Source organism: Pisolithus orientalis (genome assembly GCF_024613125.1).
Source record: "Pisolithus orientalis strain OTSU chromosome Unknown F5J12scaffold_26, whole genome shotgun sequence".
Classification (NCBI taxonomy): Eukaryota; Fungi; Basidiomycota; class Agaricomycetes; order Boletales; family Pisolithaceae; genus Pisolithus; species Pisolithus orientalis.
The window spans coordinates 413,939-436,982 of NW_026260807.1; the positions used below are offsets into that span (position 1 = coordinate 413,939).

At 44.8% G+C, this 23,044-nt stretch overlaps 5 protein-coding genes across 5 annotated transcripts; 3 read left to right on the top strand and 2 right to left on the bottom strand.

The window, feature by feature from the left end:
* Positions 1–657: 657 nt before the first annotated feature.
* On the bottom strand, positions 658–1,891 carry F5J12DRAFT_894954 (uncharacterized protein; the record flags this gene model as incomplete). The annotated part of the gene is made up of 3 exons (XM_051747789.1): positions 658–819; positions 902–1,690; positions 1,754–1,891. The coding sequence occupies 3 exons, from the start codon at positions 1,889–1,891 to the stop codon at positions 658–660; spliced, it is 1,089 nt and encodes a 362-aa protein (XP_051597857.1).
* Positions 1,892–5,073: 3,182 nt separating this feature from the next.
* F5J12DRAFT_784505 (uncharacterized protein) lies at positions 5,074–8,651 on the top strand (the record flags this gene model as incomplete). Its single annotated transcript, XM_051743041.1, has 17 exons — positions 5,074–5,134; positions 5,181–5,249; positions 5,354–5,715; positions 5,776–5,994; positions 6,204–6,218; positions 6,320–6,516; positions 6,693–6,768; positions 6,820–6,940; positions 7,072–7,120; positions 7,260–7,359; positions 7,411–7,620; positions 7,719–7,973; positions 8,000–8,050; positions 8,148–8,272; positions 8,323–8,391; positions 8,444–8,544; positions 8,608–8,651. The coding sequence occupies 17 exons, from the start codon at positions 5,074–5,076 to the stop codon at positions 8,649–8,651; spliced, it is 2,124 nt and encodes a 707-aa protein (XP_051597858.1).
* Positions 8,652–9,013: 362 nt separating this feature from the next.
* Positions 9,014–10,079, top strand: F5J12DRAFT_784506 (uncharacterized protein; the record flags this gene model as incomplete). The annotated part of the gene is made up of 7 exons (XM_051743042.1): positions 9,014–9,147; positions 9,202–9,294; positions 9,478–9,493; positions 9,547–9,634; positions 9,677–9,819; positions 9,872–10,000; positions 10,047–10,079. The coding sequence occupies 7 exons, from the start codon at positions 9,014–9,016 to the stop codon at positions 10,077–10,079; spliced, it is 636 nt and encodes a 211-aa protein (XP_051597859.1).
* Positions 10,080–15,374: 5,295 nt separating this feature from the next.
* F5J12DRAFT_784507 (uncharacterized protein) lies at positions 15,375–17,459 on the top strand (the record flags this gene model as incomplete). Its single annotated transcript, XM_051743043.1, has 13 exons — positions 15,375–15,390; positions 15,445–15,522; positions 15,572–15,643; positions 15,897–15,935; positions 16,110–16,184; positions 16,234–16,255; positions 16,318–16,345; positions 16,510–16,635; positions 16,689–16,751; positions 16,815–17,006; positions 17,038–17,115; positions 17,199–17,268; positions 17,407–17,459. 13 exons carry the CDS (start codon positions 15,375–15,377, stop codon positions 17,457–17,459), a joined length of 912 nt encoding a protein of 303 aa, XP_051597860.1.
* A 124-nt stretch (positions 17,460–17,583) lies between these two features.
* F5J12DRAFT_784508 (uncharacterized protein) lies at positions 17,584–18,704 on the bottom strand (the record flags this gene model as incomplete). The annotated part of the gene is made up of 8 exons (XM_051743044.1): positions 17,584–17,629; positions 17,664–17,876; positions 17,913–18,015; positions 18,060–18,159; positions 18,210–18,371; positions 18,420–18,568; positions 18,615–18,630; positions 18,666–18,704. The coding sequence occupies 8 exons, from the start codon at positions 18,702–18,704 to the stop codon at positions 17,584–17,586; spliced, it is 828 nt and encodes a 275-aa protein (XP_051597861.1).
* Positions 18,705–23,044: the final 4,340 nt, after the last annotated feature.

Consider the following 23,044-nt stretch of genomic DNA (forward strand, 5'->3'; position numbering starts at 1 on the left):
GTAAGTCTAGCATCTGTTGTTCAAACCATTTTACTGTGACCACAGAGCATCCCAGATTTTTGTCCATGGGTAGGACCATTAACTTGTGGCATAGAAGCCACTGCTTGATGTTTTGGATTGAAACCAGAAGCTTGGTGGGTGACCAAGTCTTAGGGGTTATGGCACAGCACTGTTGTGTAACAAAACTGTCTCCCTCCCTTAGACACCATTCAAGCATGGGATTTTCATTTTCCTCAATATTAAAGGGTGCAGCCTGCATCCTTAAATCGTAGTCTGGTTCATAGACATCTCTCACAGGGTTCTCATTGCTCATTGAATTTTCTAGATGGTAGAATTGCCATCTCAGGCATTCTTTTAAATTCATCCAAGCATCATATAATAAACTGGTGTTTGGGAAAGTGGGAAGGAGGAACTTCCACCCAAAAGATAGTGTATATAAGACCAGAAGATCTTCCAGTCCTTGCAGAACATCCAGACCAACATGTACATGGTGTAGTAGTAGACTATTTGCTAATATGTCTATGGGACATAAAGTTCATACAATAATCATGACAGCACAAAAAGGAGGTATATCTACCAGCCAGTCAGGATAAGTACTTGGATTCTCAAAACGAATCATACCAGTACTCACTTGTTCCAGGTAGTCGAAGGCATTGTCTATGAAGATTTCTCTTTGCCTTTGCCCTTGGAGTGCTTGGCATTCTTGGACTTCTTTGACTTCACCTTTTTCGAGTCCAAGGCTGTTGACTGCTTGTTGGAATTTTTCTTCGAAGATTTCTTCTTCTTGGCTTTGGACTTGCCAGAAGTGTCTTTCTTCTTCTTGCCTCACTTGGCGCCCTTGTCAGGTTTGGGACCTTAATCAGTATGAGTTTCTTGTCTGGGTAAAACCTGACTCTCTTACCTTCGCATTCAACTGCCTTTTCACCTGAGTGGCGACCATCTTAGCAATGCTGGATTTATTGGGGACAAATTCCCCAGCAGTTGTGGTGGCTACATCTTTTAATTCCTTCTTCTTTTTGCGTTTGATTTCCTCAGTGATGATGCGAGCATGGGCAAGTACAATGATGCAGGCGACAAGATTGGGAATCTTGTGAATGAGGGAGTTATAGATAGCTTGGATGTGGGGGGCGGGGATGAGATCCTCATCTTCATCCATAGCCTCCAGTGCCTCATTTAACATCTTCTTTGGGTCCTTGGGGACCAAAGATGACTTTTTAAGGTCATTGTACACCATGGTGATGGACTCATAGAGTCGATTAGTAATGGCAATGATGTTAAGACTGGCCTGTAGTTGGCACTCCTCTTTTTCCTTCTCCATAATGATGGTGTCAAGCAGTTCCAGAAGGTACTGCTTATGGCCTTTGACAATGGCCTCACCAAGGTTGGGGAGAGCAGTCTGAGCCTGTTTAGAGAACTGGACAGTGGGTGGCTTACAGCTATGTAAGAAGTTGGGAATGTGACCAGCAATCTTGTCAACACAAAGGTGGTTGAGTTGGTTGGCTACTAACTTGCATTTCGTTGCAGTATCCACAATCCTGAAGAACTTGGGGCAGAGCGATGACTGGTGCTCCACTGGAAGCAAGTCAATCACTTGTGTGACTGATGAGGCTTCTGCCACAGCTCCTGAACAAAGTTGGACATTGCCATCCACTAAGTCCTGGGGCATCCAGCCACAAAACTTTGTGGCCAGCTTGAGTGGGGCTCGATGCAAGTGCCTTCGAGAGGGGCCTGGGGTCGAAGGACCCTAACCCACCTCTTCGGCAATGGGTGCAAGGCCCAACTGTGAGCCCAAGTCAAGGTTGATGAGGGCTGCAGTCACCTCAGCCTTCCCAAGGGAGGAGCTGTGGCAGGGAGACCTAAAAGAAAGGGGAAGAGAGCTTGTGCGAGGCATAGTACAGTTGAGTATGGCAGGGAAAGGTGGAAGGGATAAAAACAAAAAACATTACTGCAGATCAGAAAGCCCAAATTTTCATGCTCATCCACAGCACTGAGGAATTTCACTACACTGCAGCTCATTGGTGGACTATCCAAGCCTTATATATGCCCAATGACTTTAGGGCAGGCTTATCGCTTATCTATGATTGCATCATAGGTGATGTCACCACTCTAACTAAGTGACATGGGGAATCCAGGTGAGGTATTAAATGTGGCATGCACCCAGTGAGGGATGCATGGTGGGATGTTTTCTGGCTGTTTTCAATCCTGTTATATCCCAGCAACCAGAGATTTTGGTTGGTTGATCTTTGGACATGATATAAGTCATGTGATGTCATGTGACACCAGGTCCACACCTACATGTGACTGATATGATCACATGACAGACCTCTCTGGTCACCTGAGGTGCCTGATCATGTGACTGGTCAACCATGCTGCTCCATGACTATCTGTCATGTGATCTCAGGTCACAAGACTGTGGCAGTGACAGTCAAGCTTGCAAAAATGAAAGTAGAAGAAGGCAATACCCATGGAAGCAAGCAGATCCAACAGCATCAGAATGCATTGACAGCTTTTATTCAGGATGACCTGACTGAGGAACAATTAGCTGCAGCTGAAGATATAGCAGAAAGGTGGAATGGGTGTGAAGGCCCCATGCCAGAGACAAAAGCAAGGTGCAATTGTATGAAGTCAACTTCCCAGTCTTCAATTTATCCTGGTTCCCAGGAAGGCAGCCAAGTATGGGTACAAGTATGTCTGAAACTTTGTGATGGAGATGTGGAGGTATTGCAGAATGTGCATAGTGTGTATGGCTGGGTGGAAAAATGAGGAGGGAACTATACAGGCATGCATGTGAGTCCACCATATTCTCCTCTAGGCATAGGTAAGACTCATGCCATGACAGTATGGACTTCAATAATGAAATTGCAGATGGGATCCCCTTCAATGATGTCTGCACACTGGAAGGAAGCTGGCAAGAGTACCTTGGGGAAACATTTGAGGAACCAGGAACACCACCCAAGCATAATGGTGAGTCAAGTCCTGAATGTGCTCAGAAAAAGACAGTGGCCAAAGCAACAAGGACAGGCAAGGTTGACTTGGTGAAATTGGTGAAAAATGCCAATGGAGGGATTTGGATAGGAGAAATTGTGGGCCTTAGCTGGGACCAACTACAAAAAATGGTTCACAGATTTGTGACTGCTCACTACCATGAGTGGCCAGATTATTTAGTGTCCTCAATCTCTGATGAGAGCTATCAGGATTAGCATGCAAAATCCCTCATCAGCAGTGCTGTTCAAGAGTTTCAGTCATCATCAAGTGGAAATGATAGCAGCCTGCCATCTTCCTGAAGGATTTACCTTTGACTGCAACCCAAGTCACATGTGGACAACAACAGCTACCCAGCTGCTGTCCTTTTGGTGCAAGTGACAGGAATCCCATCCAAATGATGTTTTAGGATTTCAGAAATGGATTGATTGATCTGGCAAGCTGCAGCCACCAGTGGATAGAACTTTGGTGCCCCTCAAGGTTGTGAGGCAGCAGAAATACCAAAAGACACCTGCCCCCAAATGCAAAAAGAATCCTGGAAGGAAAAATGTCAAGGGCAAGGGTAAACAAAGAAATTGGCAACATCCCTGAATAGTGAGCTTCCTGCTGTAACTTGTATTTGCAGCAAACCCTGATCCACACTCAGGGAGCAAGTACACAACTGAACTATGGGACCACCCAGAATACACAGATGAAGATGGATTGGAGAGCATTCCTTTCACTGACCACCCAACTGAGGAGGGGTCAATGAGCAGAAAAAAAGGTGGAAAGCTGAAATCTGCCTTGAAGCACACACACAAGGCAAGTTCAGTCATGTTGAATTAGCTGTTAGGGCTAACAAGTTTGTACTGTGGGTTAAGCAGGCTCTGTCAGAATTGAGTGAGCCAGACATGAATTGACATCAACCTGGGACCAAATACTCATCCAAGTCCAACAATAATGGATCCATGACCACCAATGCAGCATCCACAAATGAGAAACAGGGTGTCCCTGGGAGCACCTGGAAGTCACCTCATGTCAGAAAGGCCAGACACAGATGTTCCATCTCCTGATGCAAAGAGATTGTGCAAGCAAACAGGCAGCAATCAGAAGTAGAAGTAGTTGTCAAATCACTCAAACAGTCAGAGTGGAAAATTTTTTTGGAACTCATGTACAGTCTATAGAGGGCTTGGCCTAGTTTTACACCTTAGAATACAAGTGTATGGCATGTACAGTAGCTCATGCCACCATGGTGGTTGTGAGAGGTGTCTTTGATATCAGAGAGAGGGATAGTTAAGTGGGACAGTTGAGTGGGACAATTGAGCAGAGAGCTGAGCAGGACAGGTTTACATATTGGGCATGTGGAAGCAACTGGTAGCTATCTATGTAGGGAGATATTGCTGCTCATCTCCAACATATTGCTGTTACCCAAAATTTGGCTCTGTCCACCATTGTCCAACCTTGCTTCCCAAGGTGTGAATGATATTCTCACCATTGTTCCTACAAGTTTAAATCTTGATTGATCATCAAGCTATCAGTGAACCCATTGTCATCAAATATGTCCACCAAACAGTCCTGCCAAGTTCATTTCTGTCATCAAGGTGAGGTTGTCTTCATTATTGGATCCAGCAACTTAAGCCATCCACAGCTATGTTGCAAAAAAGTTAAGCACCATAACAATCCCAGTGGCTTGTCATGTGACTGAGATGCCTAATTCAATGGCATACCAATGGCAACGTAATGATGTCTTAGACTGACTTATTATGTTAATGCCACAATAATACTCCATTAGGTATTAGAATGTGCACCTTAAGCCTACAAATCATTGTGAGTGCATATCACATGATTGCTATCAATTAGATTCAACCATCAATTACATAATATTACTGGTTGTGACACTGAGACCTCATTCTCTTCACCTGCATCCTCTCCACCATGCTGCCCCATTGAAACTACCAGTGATCAAAAGAATCTTCCACTCCTCTCAACTGCCCATTAGCTTACAATGGTTGCCTACTAGCCAATATTGCTAAGGAAGCAGCCACTGTGACATCCTCATCATCAGTGCACCCTTGCATTTCTGGGTCTTTGGGTCCTGACTCTGCCATAGCTATGATACCAGCACCACTCAGACAGCCATCAGTAACAGTAGGCCCTTCACAATTTATTCCTGGTATGTAAACCACTAGTATGGCTCTCACTGACACTTACATGGACAGGATCACTGACTAGTTTTGCTCCTGATGAAGATGATGTGTTGATGGGCATGGTGGACCCTCATGGTAGGGGTATGTCAGACTCAGGTAGGTTCAGAGCATATGTGTCATCAGCTGGCATTTGAACTAATCTTTTGTTGCCTATATGATTATAGACTCTGACATGTCAATAACAGCCCATGTGATGGGTCGCTTGGTGAACTCCGCTGCACCAGATGCTGCAAATGACCATCCTCCTGACTTCAAGATTGAATTTCATCCCCATAGTAAGCACCTGACCCTTTTCCAATCCACTGAAGAGTTCAGCCAGCAAAACCTCAAATGCATGCCCCCAGACTGTGAGCCCTGGCGCCCTTTTGCCTTGGAGGGCAATTACATCTTTGCCTTGATCGCCATGGAAGCTGGGCTCAGCTCAAATCAAGTTGACTCCCTTCTCAAGTTGGTTCACTGTATAAGTCAAGGAACCACAAGTGTCACACTATGCAATGATGCTGGGTGCCATACTGCTTTGGATAGAGTGGTGGTGCAGTTAACACCGGTAAACTCTTTGTTACTGGCATGCTTTTGATGTTTGGCTCACTTCCCAGTCATTTGTTAGTTCTCCAAGTTCGAAATTACTGTGCCCTATAAGGGCAATGACATGACATCCCCCATCCATATCTGCCCTCTGTGGGACTGGGCCCTTGACCTCTTGCAAAATTCCTCCCTTGCACCACACTTCGTCTGGGATGCCCAATGGCTCTTCAAACATGATGGTGAGAGATATGAGTGCTTCTACATGGAACCTTGGACAGGCAATCATTGGTGGGATATTCAAGTACATTGTAATTAATGTTATCTCATACCACTGTGCTTTGTAAATTTACTATCCACTTTTTTGTGTTGTGCCAATAAAGTCACAATCACCCAGTCATGTAGATAACACCATCCCATTTGCATTTATAATTTATACCAACAAGATGTGGCTATCATCCCATGGTACTGTCAAGGGTTACCCTGTTGTAGCACATTGTGTGAACCTCCCAGTTCATGTTTGCAATGGTGAGCAATATGGTGGTGGCTGTGTCATTGGCTGGCTTCCGATTTTGAGTACCATGCCTTCATTTTTGAGCAATAGCAAATAGATCTAACAGGTTTTACAGGTTCCTGAGCTAGCAAAAGAAGAGGGAAAGACTGGCTACACAAACTTCAAACATGTTGTCTGGCATACAGCATTTTTTCAGCTCCTTGAGAAGGTTGCAGAGCTCTCAAAAGTTGGTTATCTTCATGAATGCTATGACAAGGTTCTCTGCTGGCTCTTCCCACTTGTCCTTATCCTGTCTGCCAACTATGAAGAACTGTAGGTACTAACTTCTCTGTGACCTGATCGTATTTACCAAGCCTTCCTAGCTGTGTGATGACCCTTATATGAGGCACAAAGTCCAAGTGCCCTTGCCCATTTTGTCTGGTCCCCTTGGAGCGGCTTTGGGATCTAAAGAAGACATATGAAATGCATACTACTGAGCAACACAATAGAGCACTGGCATTATTCAAAGAGAAGAAGATGGTTGGTGAGAAAAAATTGAAGTCCCTCAGGTTATGTCCTGTCAAGGTAGGTCTTTGACACATGTACTATGTTTATGACTGATGGAATGTACAATAGAACACTTTTTGGTCAGTAGAACATTCAGAGCCTGAACAGGCTGCCAGTTTTGAGCCGCTTCACTCCCTGCATGGTGGCATGGGAGGCAAGCACATCCATGGGGAACTCAGGATTGTTGTCAGTGAGCTTGGCTGTGATTCTGAGACATGTTTAGAAGCACAGTAAGAATCTACTTAGTCTGTGGAATGGGCTAACTGTTGTGCAGAGTCTCTACCTTTCCCCATTGGCAAGGCCTTGCACATTTCAATACAGTGATTCACATCACATTTTCCAATGGAAATAAAATGCGAGATCTCACCAGGTAAGTCAATTAGGACATGTTTAAATGTAGTTCAACAGCTAACAATCTCTCTGGTATAGCAATGTTTCTATGCCTCCCTCAACATTTTGATGCTGATGATGTCTTGAGTTGGGTATCAGTTACTTCATATGATCAGTAGCTACCTGCGACTCAATACCCTCATTGGACTTGATGTACACACCGAGAAGACTCTTGGTATGATCGAAGATGAACTTCTCATCTTCAGGGATGAACTAAAGGTATTCTGTTCATCCAACTGTCTATTATCATATAATGATTTTCTATAACAGTTGTACCAATCCTTTGTGTGTCATTTGGATGATATGGATGTGAAGGATAATTGGAACTTTCTGAAGGCACATCTCTGGAAGCATGTTACCCATGACATTCAAAGCAAAGGCATTGTTTGTAACTACAGTGCCTGGCCCAATGAGAAAATGCATGGCCTGCTCAAAGATGCATACCAGGATCACTCAAATGGAAAGGATATTGCAGGGCAGGTACAATTTAAGTTCCTCTCACTTAGGCAATTGACTCATGATTCATCACTCAAATTCTCCATGTTGACCACCACTGACTTGCAACCAAACTCATTCAGGCATGCATCGATGCAGAAAATGAGCATGTTAACAATGCTACTGACAATGATGAGGACCACAACACAGTACTCGAAGGGACTGCCAAGCTTGGCACACCCCAGCAGACTCGCTCACTCTCTGATGTTGAGAACACTAACAAAAATGACCAGGTGTTTGATGGATTCCATTGGAAGCTAGAAACTTTCCTCAACACTTGCCTCCTGACTTATGGGTTCCCCCTCGACAAGTGGATACAATTACAAGGAATGCATACAGTACATCCTCTCCCCTTTATATACAGACTTATCCACATTCCTCTGAAGATCCAGGAGTATCAATATTTGAAGGTCCAGTATGCTTCAATGGTGGACTGGGAGGTCGCCATGAACTACCTCTGATGTAATCCAAGTTTCCATGGTCAGCCATGATATGATTGCACCCTCATTCAGCTTTTGGAGACCAAGACCACTTTTGTTCAACTCATACTCATGTTCACTTGTAAGGTTGCAGTGTTCGAAGACACTTTTCAGTTTGCCCTTGTTCAGCTGCTCACTGCCAGGACTGGAGTGCACAGGTTGGACCAAGATCTTTGACTTGTTTGAATCAAAGCTGTATCTTGTGCAGTGTCAATATTCATTCCTGTGAAATCGATCATTCGAGGCACATTGCTTTACCTGGATCTGAACCACCACAGTGAGTTCTTGGTTGTTGAACACACTGATGGAGACATGTCCCTTCGCATGAGGGAATGGATTCAGACCCAACCCCAAGTGCAGTTGCCAACTGAACAGCCTTCAAGTTCTGACTCTGATCAAATGCTGGCTGAAATACAAAGCAATTCTTCAGGTAAGTGATCCTCATTGTTGTGCATTACTTCATTGAAACTGATGTAATTCTATACTATCATAGGGTCAGAGCAATTAGATGATCTTGGAGGGTTACTGTCAGAATGAATGTGGTCAGTTTGCACTATACATTTCCATGTTCACCATGCTATTACCTCTTATTACATTGTTGTATTTCTATAATATTACTGCTGATAAGGTTGCCAGGGAGTGACCACATGGCATTGTGGTGATGGAAGAGTCAATGAAATGATGTCTAAAGTCATGCCACATGTTAGTGTCCCAAATAAACACAATTTGTCATCATCTCACTGATATGCTTTTTGACATCACCAAGTGGCTGTCTTCTCAGACTCGAGGTGGGCTTGCAAGCTTTTAAGAAGGTCTGTGACTGTAAAACAGACCCAGGCTGAGTAGTGACACTCTTGTCCCCATTACCTTCCACGTGAATCATCTTCTGTTTTGCAGACATGCCTGAGGACTTCACACATGCACTTTGTAGTGTTGATTCAGAATTTTCTGGATCTGACTCATGTCCAGACCACTCTGACTCTGAGGACAACACTTCTGATCTCAAGGAGCTTCAAGAATGGCATCAAATCATGTGCGAACCACCTTCAGATGCTAGCACTCCCAAGCTATGAACTGACTACAACAGTCTACTCTCCACTCTCCCCCAGAACCACAAGAGAGCTGTGGAGAATAACCCAAACATGATATTGGACAATAACATTGCTGCCCAAGCAAAAAAGTATTGTTTCTTCTACCATTTCTAAGTCCTGAAGGATGTTTTCCCACTCATGATTCCACCACCTGGATATGATCTAAACGACCCCACTTGTTGGAGTATGCATGAATCAAAAATTATTGGTCTTAAGGTGGAACTCTATTCCATGCTACCTAGTGACCTCAAGGCCCACATGACAACTTATAGAAACTTTGGCCATGTGGTAAGTGAACATTTACATCCCACAATTTGAATGCTAATGTTTATTGTTTCTAGTTTTCAAATGTGGTTGGGGCTGAAAGACCCAACATCCTCAAGCCTGTCAAGGATAATGTGCAGCAACTCTTCATGCACTTGGGCCTTGGTGCTGATTTATTTGCAGCTGAGAATCCAAGGATTCTATGAGGGTCAAATGAGGATATGAAAGTGTTGCTGAAGATGCACCCAGGGAGTGTTGGTACTTGCTACACCCCTCTCTCCCTGATCCTCTTCCCTAAACCAGATGCTCTGGTGGCTAGGGACTTATTCAAATCCCAACTCCTAGTCAATGTAAGTTTTCTTCACTACTCACAATTATATCTACATTAATTACTTCTGCAAGATCATCCATGTCATGGTGTTTGGCAAGGGTGTCCTCATGGGCAAGCGAAGAGGTGGTCCACAGGGACGAGGTCAGAAACTGGGGATATCTGGTGCTTTGGCTGGTCTGATCACCATCACTGCAACCTTTGTAAGTCTCATGTCCCTCCATTCTTCTGGCCTGAATATTCTAACAGCCTTGGTATAATAAGCATGGTACTTACTATTGAGTGACTGTGAGCTTACTACCATCAGGGAAGAAAGCAGACTCAAGTATTAGGGGTCTTTCTTGGTGAGCTTGTTAAGGCCCTGGAAGTCAACACATAACCAGAGTGAGCTGTCCTTCTTCTTTTCTTTACGAAGAGGACCAGTGCAGCATAGGGGGAAGAGGTGGCCAGATGAAACCAGTAGTCAGGTTTTCATCAATGAAGGCCTGGAGAGCTTGCAGCTCGACTGGGGATAGCGAGTAGATGGTTCCTACGGGTGGTGTAGTACCCTCTTCCAATTCAATCTTAAGGTCATACTCTCGGTGTGGGGGGAGAGTAGAGGCCTTGGCTTTGCTAAAGATGTCAGCAAAGTCATGGTAGTCCTTTGGTACACTAGCCAGGTCTGGTGGAGGACCGGTAGAAGTAGACCGGGCCAGGACCAGGTCCAATGGGCATAGATGGAGTTGGAATTGGGTGGATCCCTCTAGTTTGCAAGCGTGTACAAATGCAGCTGCATTGATCAGGGCGATAGGGGGAGCTTTCAGGGGGGTGCAAACCAGTGAGTAGACAGATGGTACAGATGGTGCAGGGCCAGGGTTGGGTTGGTCAGGTAGACCAGGTTTGGGAACACTGGTTATGACTGGTGTGGCAGGGGGTGTCAATGGGGTTGGCATTCCTCCTGTAGATGTCTGGAAAGTTAGACTGCTCAATACCCAATCAATCAATGGATTGTAGTGGGTGAGCCAGTCATGTCCAAGGACTATCTTACATTCAGAATCCAACAGGGCTAGAAACAGGGTTACCGGGGTGACATCACCAGTTGCAAATTGAACCAAAAGATCTACTGCTTGGGTGATAACAAAACTTGACAACCCATCAAAGAGCCAGAGTTGGATAGGAGACACAGGATAAGGGGCAAAAGAGTGTTGATTGACAATGTCTTTATCTATGAAACTATGCATGGAACTGGAGTCCACTAGTGTATGGAACCAGGGTAAATTGTGACTGATAATGGAGACATGGGGGGTTAACAAGTTTGGATTAGAAAGAGTGGATGCGTTGAGATGAGCCTCCATAGGTGCACAGCTGGAGTCAACGCAGCTCTCAGTCTGTGCACAGTCCTGAGAGCTGCTACCTATTTTTTTGCCTTGGGGGCAGAGCCCAAGGTTGAGGCCAGTGCTGCCTCAGAGGTGGCTGCAGTGCGAGCTTTGGCTTTCCTGGTTTTCCTGGGGCACTTATCTGCAAAATGTCTGGTGCCCCCACAGAAGATGCAAAGGTTATTGTCTCTACAGTATTTGCGCTCCTCTGGTGTCAACTTGCCGTCCTTGCCCAGTTTGTTTGAGTCTGGCTTGGTTGTGTTAGAGCTGGTCTGGCTGGTCGAGGCAGGTTTGGACTGGGGTTGGTTACTGGAGTTGTTGCCAGTCTTGGATTTCTCTTGACCGAGCTTAGACTGATTACTGTGGCCGGAGTTGGGAGTAGATTTGTTACCAGAGGACAACCCCTGGTGCTTACTAGACCGCTGAACCTCCTCTTTGTGCTCCCAGTAATGTGCATCAATCTCCTTGGCTAGGTGGCAAAGCTCGTGAAGGGTTCTTGGTTTGCTGACCCGGCAGGCCTCATCTTTGATATGGTCAGGGAGACTGGTGTAGAAGAAGTGGCGCAGAGCACCATCACTGTATCCCCAGACTTGTGAGGCAAGCCGGTTGAATTCGACCACGTACTTGTTGACCCGGTGATTATCTTTCATTTGGAGGTGGTCTAGCTGGCTTTCAGTGTCAGCCACCGGGTCATGAGGTCCGAAAGTAGTTTGAAGTTCTATGATGAACTCCTTCCAGGAGTCCATCCAGTAGGGCTAGTCCTCTGGGTCTTCAGTCCCAAGTAGGTCCAGTTCGAACCACTCGAGAGCCATCCCTTTCAGGAATGACTGCACGAAAGTGACCTTGCCTTGATCACTTCAAAAGGCCCAGGGCTGGTCCCAGAAGTTAAGTTTGCACTGGATAAGAAATGCACGCAGCTTCTTTGGGTCTGTCCCATCGAAGGTGTCTGGTTCATGCAACTTGGTTCTAGAGGACGACTCAGAGCCAGTGTGAGCATTACGTGCAAGGAGCTCGATGGCTTTGGCAAGATTATCAAGCACGGTTACACCAGGCTCAACATCATCCTCTGGGAGGGGTTCTTCATCATCATTATCCAGGTCATCTCCCAGCCTGTTGTTGCCAGGACCATCATCACTGGGGTGATTGAAGTCATCTGGTTTGTCCGGGTCTGGTTCATCATTTGGATCGTTAGTGGGTGTGAGAGGTCGATTAGGGATGGGGGTAGTGGATCTATGGGCTGAGAAGCCCCTGAAGTTATTGACTTCACCGGGTGACCTTCTGGCTGTCCCTAAGGACACCAGGGCAGTGGTGTGGCACAAGTCGACTGCTGAAGTGGAATCTGGGTTGGTGGTAGCATGTGCCCATGCTGCTTGGGTTCTGGTTTGGGTAGGCATGCAGAGGATTGAGCAGAAGGGTGTTGACCCACACAAGTGTGAGTCTGAAATACTGTTAAGTCTGGGTCTTCACCAGTCCAAGGCTGGTCCAGAGTCTGGTCTGGGGTTAGAGGGTAATATGAGATATCAAGGGGTTTGGACTATTGGACTTAGTGACTGAGGGCGCAGCGCTATTCCCTTGTGTGGGCCATAGTCCGGTCGAGAGACAGAAGACAGGGGATGAGAGAGACCAGGTTAAGATGAGAACTAGTTTGATTTCAGACTGAGGCTAAACAGAATATCCTATGGCTTAAATACCTGAAGTAACCTAAGTGTAATGTAGCACCGGAGACTGATCTGCACCGGTACAGCGATGATTGGTAAGTAGTATTACAAAGAATCTTATCAAGCAAGGACTATGAACAAGGGATTACCAGGAACCAGGGCAGGGCATGTGGCTGGGCTGGGTGTTACACTGGCCTGGTACCAACTGAGGGAACAACTCGACCAGGCACTGCCTTGCAGTGCCTTGCGAGCCAACACGTTTCTGGGTTGAAGGGTTAAGGCCGGGACTGGGGCAAGGGTTGGACAGGACCGGTCGAGACTGGGGTAGAGCCAGTCTGGGGTGGTCTGGGCATGGTCATGACAGCTGTGGTTGGAGCTATGCAGACCCCGCCAGCAGTGATCACCCAGGAGACACCTACTAAGGAACATTGTATCATCCAGTATAGGGTAAAGGGTAAGTAGTTGTATTGCCATAGTCAGCCATGTGAGCATGCAAATTTCAGGCTTTCTGGCTATGAACCCCTACTTTATGTGCTGTATGTGCTACCATGCCCTTGCAAATACAGTTATCCTTTTCTTTGATTCCTTTGAATTGATGTGACAACTTTCAACCAACAAATATCAGGTTTTGGAACATTGAGTTCAAATGGCCCTGTCTCCCTCTCATTGCAACTGCCCTTGCTGAAGAAATACTGCCCCATGTTGTAGGTGTTTGTACTGTCATCTGCATCTTTATCAAATCCCAGTCATGCTGGTGACATCTCTGGCGAAGAAGTGGCTATTAAGCTCAAGTCCATCAATGCAAAGCACCCACAGTTTGTTCATAAATATGTGTTTCATTTTTCTCTCATCTAATTCATGTCTCCAGACTTCTCATTCTCTCTCTCAATTTCATCCATCATGACACAAAGCCACACAATCCCCTGATGGGGATTGGGAAATGAGCAACCAAGTCAGCACCACCAACCTCAGTTTTGCAAAGGAGTACTGTGACCCCAAGACTCATCTGCATATCTGGTGTATAGGGAACAAGAACCTCACAGGAACCACCTATTGTACCTCAATAATAACACTCACTTTATGGTTGAACAGGCCTGCCATGATGACTGGCACTTCCTGGCCTTGCGATTGGCCCAAGGCAAGCCTTGTCAAACCTACCATTCCATCCAATGTCTGCTCTCAATTCATCTGTTCCATGGTACAACAGGATTGCCATCATATCCAGATCGATCATTTTGTATAGCACAGACACTCTTTTCTTTCAAGCTATCCTGATCTCCCTCTGGGGAGTGAAAAGGGTGGGTGCCTATTCAATTCTCACTTTTCCAGACTCTCCCCTTCAGTGCCATCCTCATACAACACATACTACTACATTTGCTTCTTCATGTCCCTTCCATGACTGTATATGCTCTTTTTTTCCTGCTCCTGTTTTCCTTTGTGTGGTTGATGCATTAAATTAAAACAGTACTATGGTTGTCATTATCTCTACATACTTCATGCAATGCTCTCTTGTTTCACACATGTACAATATGAAGAAACAATTGCTGAATAAATTTTGTGACAGACTCGAGCAATTCAATATCTTGAATCTCAATGTCCAGAGAGGGATTACCATTTTGGGGCAATTATATAAGCTTCCAGCTATAATATGTGTGAGGTCAGAACTTGAAACATTTTTTTTCATTCAACTACCACTGTTGTTACATGTCAATGACCAACCACACACCCCAGTCCACCACCACCTCTGACAGCAAAGACACAGGTGACCCAAACCAACCAATGGATGCACCCACCCAGCACTGCAACTAATTTTACCACTTGATTTCAGGACAAGCATTTACTGTCTCATCGCTTTACATTGTGTGGCCTGCTCCTTAGGTCAGTTGTTCCTACCTTCCCATCCCAATTTAATACTGTCTCACTGCCAGTCATGCAGCAACACCCCGGACTAGACACCATCCCCAGTTGCAAACCTAGTCCGAGTTACAGAGTCTTCAATGTTACTCCCTCCAATTCCCAACTATATTCTATGTCCCCCCTACTCTCTGACCATTGACCATGCTGGGTACCTGGGTTAGATTATGTCATCTTGCAATGAAAATGACAGTATTGCAATACAGCCTTACACATTACAATGGTGAAAATAGTTAGCAATGGTAGTACAATGACATTGCAACTATGGCTGCCTGGCAAGTCATTGTCAGGCACTTCAGTTGGCAGGCAATGGCTAACAATAGCATTGCAATCATGTGTTCCCAGTGCAGAGTGGCCAGCCATTGTCAGGCATTCCAATCAGCAACCCCTGGATTACACTGCCATGCCAATGAAAACTTTACCACGGCAGGGCACTAACATACATCATCCATTGTAATTACATACAGTCATGTGTAATGGCCATGATTTTTGTCCAACATAATGTAAGACCAATCAAGCCAAGGAAATCTAGCTCCCACATGAAATAGTCCAAAAATCTGGAGGAGACACTAGTACAATTGCATGAGTTGTATGAGCCAACCCCTCCACCAATTGTCTCAAGTGGAAGGGTGGATATGGCAGGGTCAAACATGGATATTGCAGCTGGTGAGTGAACATGATTTCTCTCCAAGCTCAACAACAAATGTTCTTTCATTATAGATTCATGCAAAAGCTTTCTGGATCAATTCCTGCAGGAAAGGGAGCCAACTGCTCTGGCAGAGGGTGGAATCATGGCCAGTGAGTTGGCATGGCTGCCCTTCAAGCTAATGAACAAACTAATTTCTAGTAATAAATCCACATGACACCTTGATGAATTGGTTCCTGAATGAACAGGAACCAACTGCTCCCCCAGTGGATGGTATGAATGTGATCTACTCATGCAAGTGCTGAATGTGTGGGAACCATCAGCACTGCCAGTCATGGACAAGAAATTAAACAGGATGGATGGGTCTTCAACACCAGCACGAGACATTACTATGCAGGTTGATTTTCTGGCAGACTTGCAGAATGTGCAGGAACCATCTCCTCTGCCCATCACCCACAAATCATCAAATCTGAGGGACTGATCTCCTCAACCTGATTCTCTGACTAACCTGCTTGCTCAATTGCAGGATATGAGGGAACCAACACCTCCCCTGCTCATTTCAAATGTACCTGTCAAATCTTTTGACTTGGCAGTGGATGAGGACAATGGCACAAAATGTTTGACTTTTGGCATGCCCAAATGATCAGAGATGAGGGATCTTTTCAAAGAAATATGCAATGGTGAGTATTTATTTCATGTGTTCTATTCATGTGATTGGTGATATCCATCGATTATGTAGGTGAACTTCCATCTGAACAGCAATCTCTTCAAATGGAACAATGGGGATTGGCACCTGTTTTGCATTGCAATCAAGGTATGGGCATGAGCTTAATCTGATATGCTGTTGACATTGATAATTTTAGTCCTGCACACTTACATGCCATGGTATCTTGCTACCATGGAAACACCACTCCCAGTGACATGCCATTTGATCCCACCCTCAATAGGCACCTTGTGTGGGCTGTGAATGCCATTGTGAGAGAATTGGGCACAGCTGCAAGGGACCAGTATGGTGCAGCCTCTCAGGGCCTTTGACTCATCAATATGCTTGATTTGATGGAAGTCATTCATTATCTGCATTCTGCCTTTGAAAATTGTCCTGAGCCATTCATTGCCAGCCATCACACCCATCTTGCCAGTCTGTGGTAGAGATGGGCATCCTCAACTTGGTGTGCCAGATTGAGGTGGCCTCTGTACTTTTGAAGCAGACTGCTGATATGGTGGGATGGCCCACACATTGGTTTGCAAACCTAGCAATGGACTTGGTAGGTTTTACATTGATTTTTCACAGTGTGGGACTGATAAATAATTCCTTCAGAATCAGCTTAATAGCTTGATTCTGGTGACAGTGTCCCATGCCAGTTATACTCTTCCCCTCCCAGTATGCTACCATGTGTACCTCAGACATTAACATGATGAGGTTAGCTTCCATGATCAAATGCAGCTAATTCCCCTTAGTACATTTTGCATAATCAACAATATCAGTGCCATTGACCTGCATTGGACCCCACACACAGCTGATCCCAACTCTGGCTTTGCATTCCCTTGGTGGCTATATCATTCCAAGGAATATGCAGTGGATTCCCAAAGATTGCAAGGCAAGGGATTGTTTTCTGTGGCCTGGGATTTTTTTAAGGTATGCCACTTATTCTCATCACTGCAAATAGTTGATGATGGCCCAGGACTTATGGCGATTGCCTGAGGCACCAATTGCAAACTGTCTCAATGGCCATATTGAGGAGCAGGTAAACTACTGCATCAAAAATATTTGGAAATATGCTGATGTTGTCAATGGTCAGAGTTGACAAATCAACCATTTCTATGCTAGGTGGTGGGCATTGCATGGGTTGTTGGGTGCTGCTTCAATAGTTTACATGTTTTTGACTGTGGAGTTGGTTGTATATACATTGCTGTGAATGTTGATCATTTATGAGATCCCACCCATTCACATGATGTTTGAACCCCTGCCCATCCACATGATGTCTGACAACCTGCCCATCTGCATGATGGCCTGAGTAGTTTTACTTTTGTTGCAGTTTATGATGCACACCCTTTAGCTCTGAGTATGTGCCCAATCTATGATGTCTAAGCACCCACCCATTTGCAAAATCTTGGCAACACCACCCATCTGAAGTTTGAGAGCCAGCATATCCTAATAAAATACAAGATCCACATTGCCTACTAAATCTTACATTAAATTTTGCAGCTTCAAATCAACAGTTCTCCAGTTGCAACTGGTCTGGGTAGTAGGTTGTCCATCTGCAGTGATTGACACATGGGAATGTGCACTGACTGATGTACATTGGCATGCATGTAGTATGCCAGGCATGCTCTGTCACCATCCACAGCTCTCACCCCATGCTCCAATGCTGAACCTGAAAATGCAATGATCATCCCTGGGTTGTAGTGCAGCTGCAGATTCAACATTGGAATGACAAAGTCCAAGGGTGGGTAGTCACCCATGGTTACCAGCATGTCATACCATGGATCCCATTCATTGATATCCCTGTGGCAACAAGTTGCCTAATTCACCATCATGGACATGCTGCTATATGTGGAGCTCCATATCAGCAGTATGGAGCTCATATCTGAATCTGCCCACTGTTCTGCCTGTTTGCCAAGGCAGATCAATTCTTCCCTGCCATCTGCATACATTCATGGATGGATGACATGCAAGATCACAGATAACAGGGCATTGGTGCCAGACATTTGGTCAACCATTCCCTTGTAGAAGTGGTTTCTGTCCTGGATTTGAGCAGCCATGAGGCCTCTGGGAAGCCATTTTGGGGCTTCAAGATGGATGAGCACTTTATTCACAAGGTGGGAAATGATCACCCACCCCATGACCCTGTTGAAACCATGCAGGTGACAGGTTGATGGCACCTTTCAACTCAGCATTATCACAGAAATATGACTTGTCAGTCTGCCATGCCTGTGGGGAAGCCTTTATGCTCTCCTGCAGTGGTTCCCTCAGAAGATGAAGGCAGTTCCATATGTCAGCCTGCCATTCCATTAAGTCAGTAGAATACAAGATTCTGCATTTCCTTACCCTTCTTTTTGGGCTGAGAGCATCTGGCAAATACCATACACAGATGGTGTTTGAGTAGGTCACCAGAATGGATGGTTCAGTCACTTCCACATATCTCTCAGCAGCTTCTGCATTGCAGGTTTTTCCACCCCAATTTTTCCTGACATTGACTGCAGAAAGATGAAAACTTCCATCACACCATTATGATGGACTTACTTGGGCAACAATAGGCCTGTGAGATTACTGATGATAAGTGATCCACTTCACATAACACCAGAAATGGAATTGATATATCTGGAAGGGCATGAGGTCTGCTGAATACCTCCTCTTGAAATCTGGCTTTCATGTATGACACAATGCAGTCTGTTAGTTCCATTTGCTCTAGGGAACAAGTTTGAGTTCCCTAGGAGAATTCGTCTTGGTCAGGAGTTTAGGGGTGGAGGAGTTTCTTTCTCTTTTTCTTTTGTTTTGTGTTTTGTTTTTTGTACCTCTGGACTTAGTGACGAGCAGCTGCATTGCTGACTAAGCACATGTGCTGTGTTTGTGCAAGTTCAACTTACTATACAAGCAATCCATGTCAGAGGCCCTCAGCAGTAGGGTGTTTCATCTCACATTTCAGCAACTTTTTGAAGTTAGATTTATTACTTTGGGGAGTACCCAAAGGGCCAGGAGGACTGGCAAGGCATTTAGATCAGTAGGAAGACATCCCAGAGCTAAGTCTTCATTTTAGTTCACATTTTTTTTACATTTTTACTACACTTCTTTTCTCCAGTGAGAACCTCCCTCTCAGGTCAAGTGCTATACTCACCCATTTACTGACTGATTTCTATTCCTAGGTATCTTCTTCTACCCATTCCTACATCTGGAGCCCACCATGAGGCACAAAGTTGAGCAGGTCATTTCCCTGCGCCCAGACAGCCTTAGAAGTCTTCAGATGACTACCAGGATCCAGTCTCAGGCTATAGAAGCCCCTTTTGGCCTACTCACTCCCCTCAGATATCCCAACAACCCAATCCTCTCCACTCTTTATTCTCTTTTCCTACAACTGGAGCCCACCACAAGGGGGTTTCAGTTCATGTTGGGGAAAGAAGCCACCTCTTTATCACCACACAAAAATTTTTCTGGATTAAGTTGGACAAGCTAAGTGTTCAGAATTTCAATTCTAGTTACAGTCTACACTCAGGAACTCCAAAATTTTTCAGAATTATTTTTCAAGCTGAAAATGAAGACCAAACAACAAAGTCAAAGATCCCTCGAGTCGAAAAGCAAATCTGAAGGGAAATTAATAGTTGAATGTTTGTGAAGAAGCTGTGAGAATGCACTGAGAAAGCTCAAGGGAATGCCACCAAGGCATTCAAGGGACACACCATGGTTCTTGGGGTGTGCATCTGACCTTTTTAGGTATTTTGAAGGGGTTCAAAGTCTTTGTGAGTGTGAGAATTGCTTCAATGACCAAGAATGGGCAAAATGGGCTTGCTGGTATGCAGGCAGTGAAGCCTCAGACTCATGGTATGAATTTGTTGAAGATCAGCTGAGTTGGCCCAAATTTGTGGTGGCCATCACACATTTGTATCCTGGGTCCTGGAAATTGGATAAATGGCATTTGAGGGATGATATTTACAATCTTGTTGACAATCTTGCAAGGAGAAAAGTTCATTCACAGGAGGAGCTAACAATTTACAGGTTACATTCCTCGACTTGGCAACATATCTATGGGTCTCGAGACAGCTCGAGGCTGATGAAGTTGAAGACCTATACTTACACCACTTCGACAAGGAATTCTGGTGCAAAATCGTTTGGAAAATGCGATGCAATGATCAACAGTGACATTTGGATGATCCATGACCCATGCAGCAAGTAATGTATGCAGCTACACAACTACTATGCAAAGGATTTCACTCAGAGCAAGTGCAAACAAGCATGGAAGACTACTATGAGTGGGAATGCCACAAATGTGAAGGTGGAGAAAGTGGGTACTATGCCAAGAGCAGTGGAAGTAATAAATGCAAGGCTGATCACTTAGGCCTGTGTGACATATGTGGTCACACCAATCACAAAACCTCTGAGTGCCACTTCAAGAATAAACCCAAATGCAGACATTGCTGACAGTTCAGCCACACCACTCAAGAGTGTTGGACCAACCCAGATAACAAAGATAAATGGTGAAGACAGAGATCTAGGGACTGAGATAGAGGTCAGGATAGGAAGCGATCTAGTAAACACTCTGGACAATCAGATAAGGCACATCACATGGTGGAGAATATGGACTCCAAAGACAATGTAGCATTTTCTTCTACCAAAAGTGTAGATACAAAGTCCCCCAAATCAGAGACTTATTCTGCATACATGTGGTTGGCTGATAGCACTATTGTTAGATTTGGCAAGTCACATGTAGTCCATTCCAAATGCATCCACTCCAGGTCATGAGAGCTACCTTCCATTTTAAACCTTTTCTTACTTAGCACTATTACTGAACATGCAACAAAATCTCTGTGCCCTTATGTTTATTGTATCTACAGTGTCTCACACTTATGTGCATGCCTTCTTGTTATCCACAAAGACCATAGCATGTCTCACAATGAGACAATACTTATTGTATGTAGATGGGTTTGACACCCAGTGTTTCACATCTTTTGTTACAACTACAGTATTTAGTTCTACACTGTAAACCCCATCACCTCAGACATTGTCACTGTCTGCATGTGACTGAGGTGAGTATGATACCTTTCTGTTTACTTTACTATACTTACCATGCACCTAGTTATCTGCATAGGTGAATATATATAGATGTTGTTGCTGTCTGCACACAACTGAGTTATCTGCATAGATTCTTGTCAGCTATAACATCACATATCTGTGCTCATCATGAAGTGTTCACTACCTACAAGGTACTACTGGACAAAACAGTCTCTGGGATAGGTACCAAGCCAGCTGCCATACCCAGATGTGGCACAGTCACAGTGAATAGTCAAATAGGTGACCAGACAGTTACTGTCAATCTATGCGATGTATTACATGTGCTGTCATTGCCCAATAATCTATTTTCAATTGGCCACTTAGATGCAGAAGGTGGCTGCTCCATCAGTGGAGGAGGCCAGATTGAGTTGTGCAATTCCTCAGGAAACATCATTGCACTGGGAAGGCAGAAAAACCACTTGTATGAACTACAGTTTACAATACCTACAAGGAGCAAGCAAACCAACCTCATAGAAGACATGGCATAAACACTTCAGCCATATTGGGATAAGCAGACTGTTCCACCTGTTCCATAAGAAGTTAGTGAAAGGGTTTGAAGTTGATCTGAACTTGCCTGATTTCAATTGCAAAGCATGCACTGCCACTAAACAGACATGTGAACCTCACCCATCTGAGGCAGTACACTGAGCCTCAGCACCAGGAGAATTAACTCACACAGATGTGTGGGGACTGGCATGAACAATGTCTATACAGTCATTGATACTACATATCATTTATCAATGATGCAACAAGGTACACTATGATGTACTACATGAAACAAAAGGGGGAGGCAACAGAATGCATCAAAGAATACATGCAGATGTTAGAGAGACAGAAAGACACACTCCATAAATGAATCAGATGTGACAATGGGACTGAATACATCAACAATGCACTGGTAACATGGTGCAAAGAAAAAGGAATACTGCTAGAACCCATGGTACCATACTTGCCATCCCAAAATGGCATGGCTGAGCAATTCAATCGAACTGTCATAGAGCTGGGATGGGCGATGCTGCTGGCAAGGGATCTGCCAAAGTTCCTGTGGTGTGAGGCCATCAGTCATGTGGTCTATGTATGCAACTGTGCATGGACATGCACCTGTAAGAGAATGCCCTATGAGGGATGGCATAGACAAGAGCCTGATGTATCACACTTGCAAGAATTTGGGGCATGCATATGGATCCTCAACAAACACCAGATGATCTCCAAGCTGGATGCAAGATCACACACATATCTTTGTGGGCTTCCTAGATGGCCTGCATGCTGTTCAATACTTCAACATGCACACAAGACAGATATGCACTGTCAGAAACTACTGATTCCATCCAGAGACTGAATCACCTCCTTGAGACCTGCCACTTGCAAGGGGAGACACTAGAGGTGAAGGAGAGAGAGTTGTCAGCAATAAGATGGAACCAAAATGGAAACAAACAGAGTCACATGATGAGCCCATGAGGTGAAGCAAAAGGGCCTGGACATCACATGATTACAATGTGTTGAATGATCCATTACCCAATTTGGACAAATTACCAAACAATGATCAAACATTGGATAACTGCAAACTCTTGTCAGTGGAGCGAGTGTACTTGACATTCAATGAAAGTACACTGGGAGAAGGGGATCCCAAAACACTATGAGAGGCTAAAGCCTCACCTGAGTGGCTGGAATGGCAGAAAGCCATAGAAGCCAAATTACAACAATTGTGTGAAAAAGGGACATGGATATTAGTAGATCCACCAGAAGGGTGCAAGCCCATATCAAATAAATGGGTATTTACCTGAAAATATGACAGGGACAGGGTACTCCAAAAATACAAGGTGAGATTAGTCACCAGGGGGTACTCCCACGTCCCAGGAATGGATTACAATGATACATATTCCCCAGTCATCAGACTGGAAACAACATGC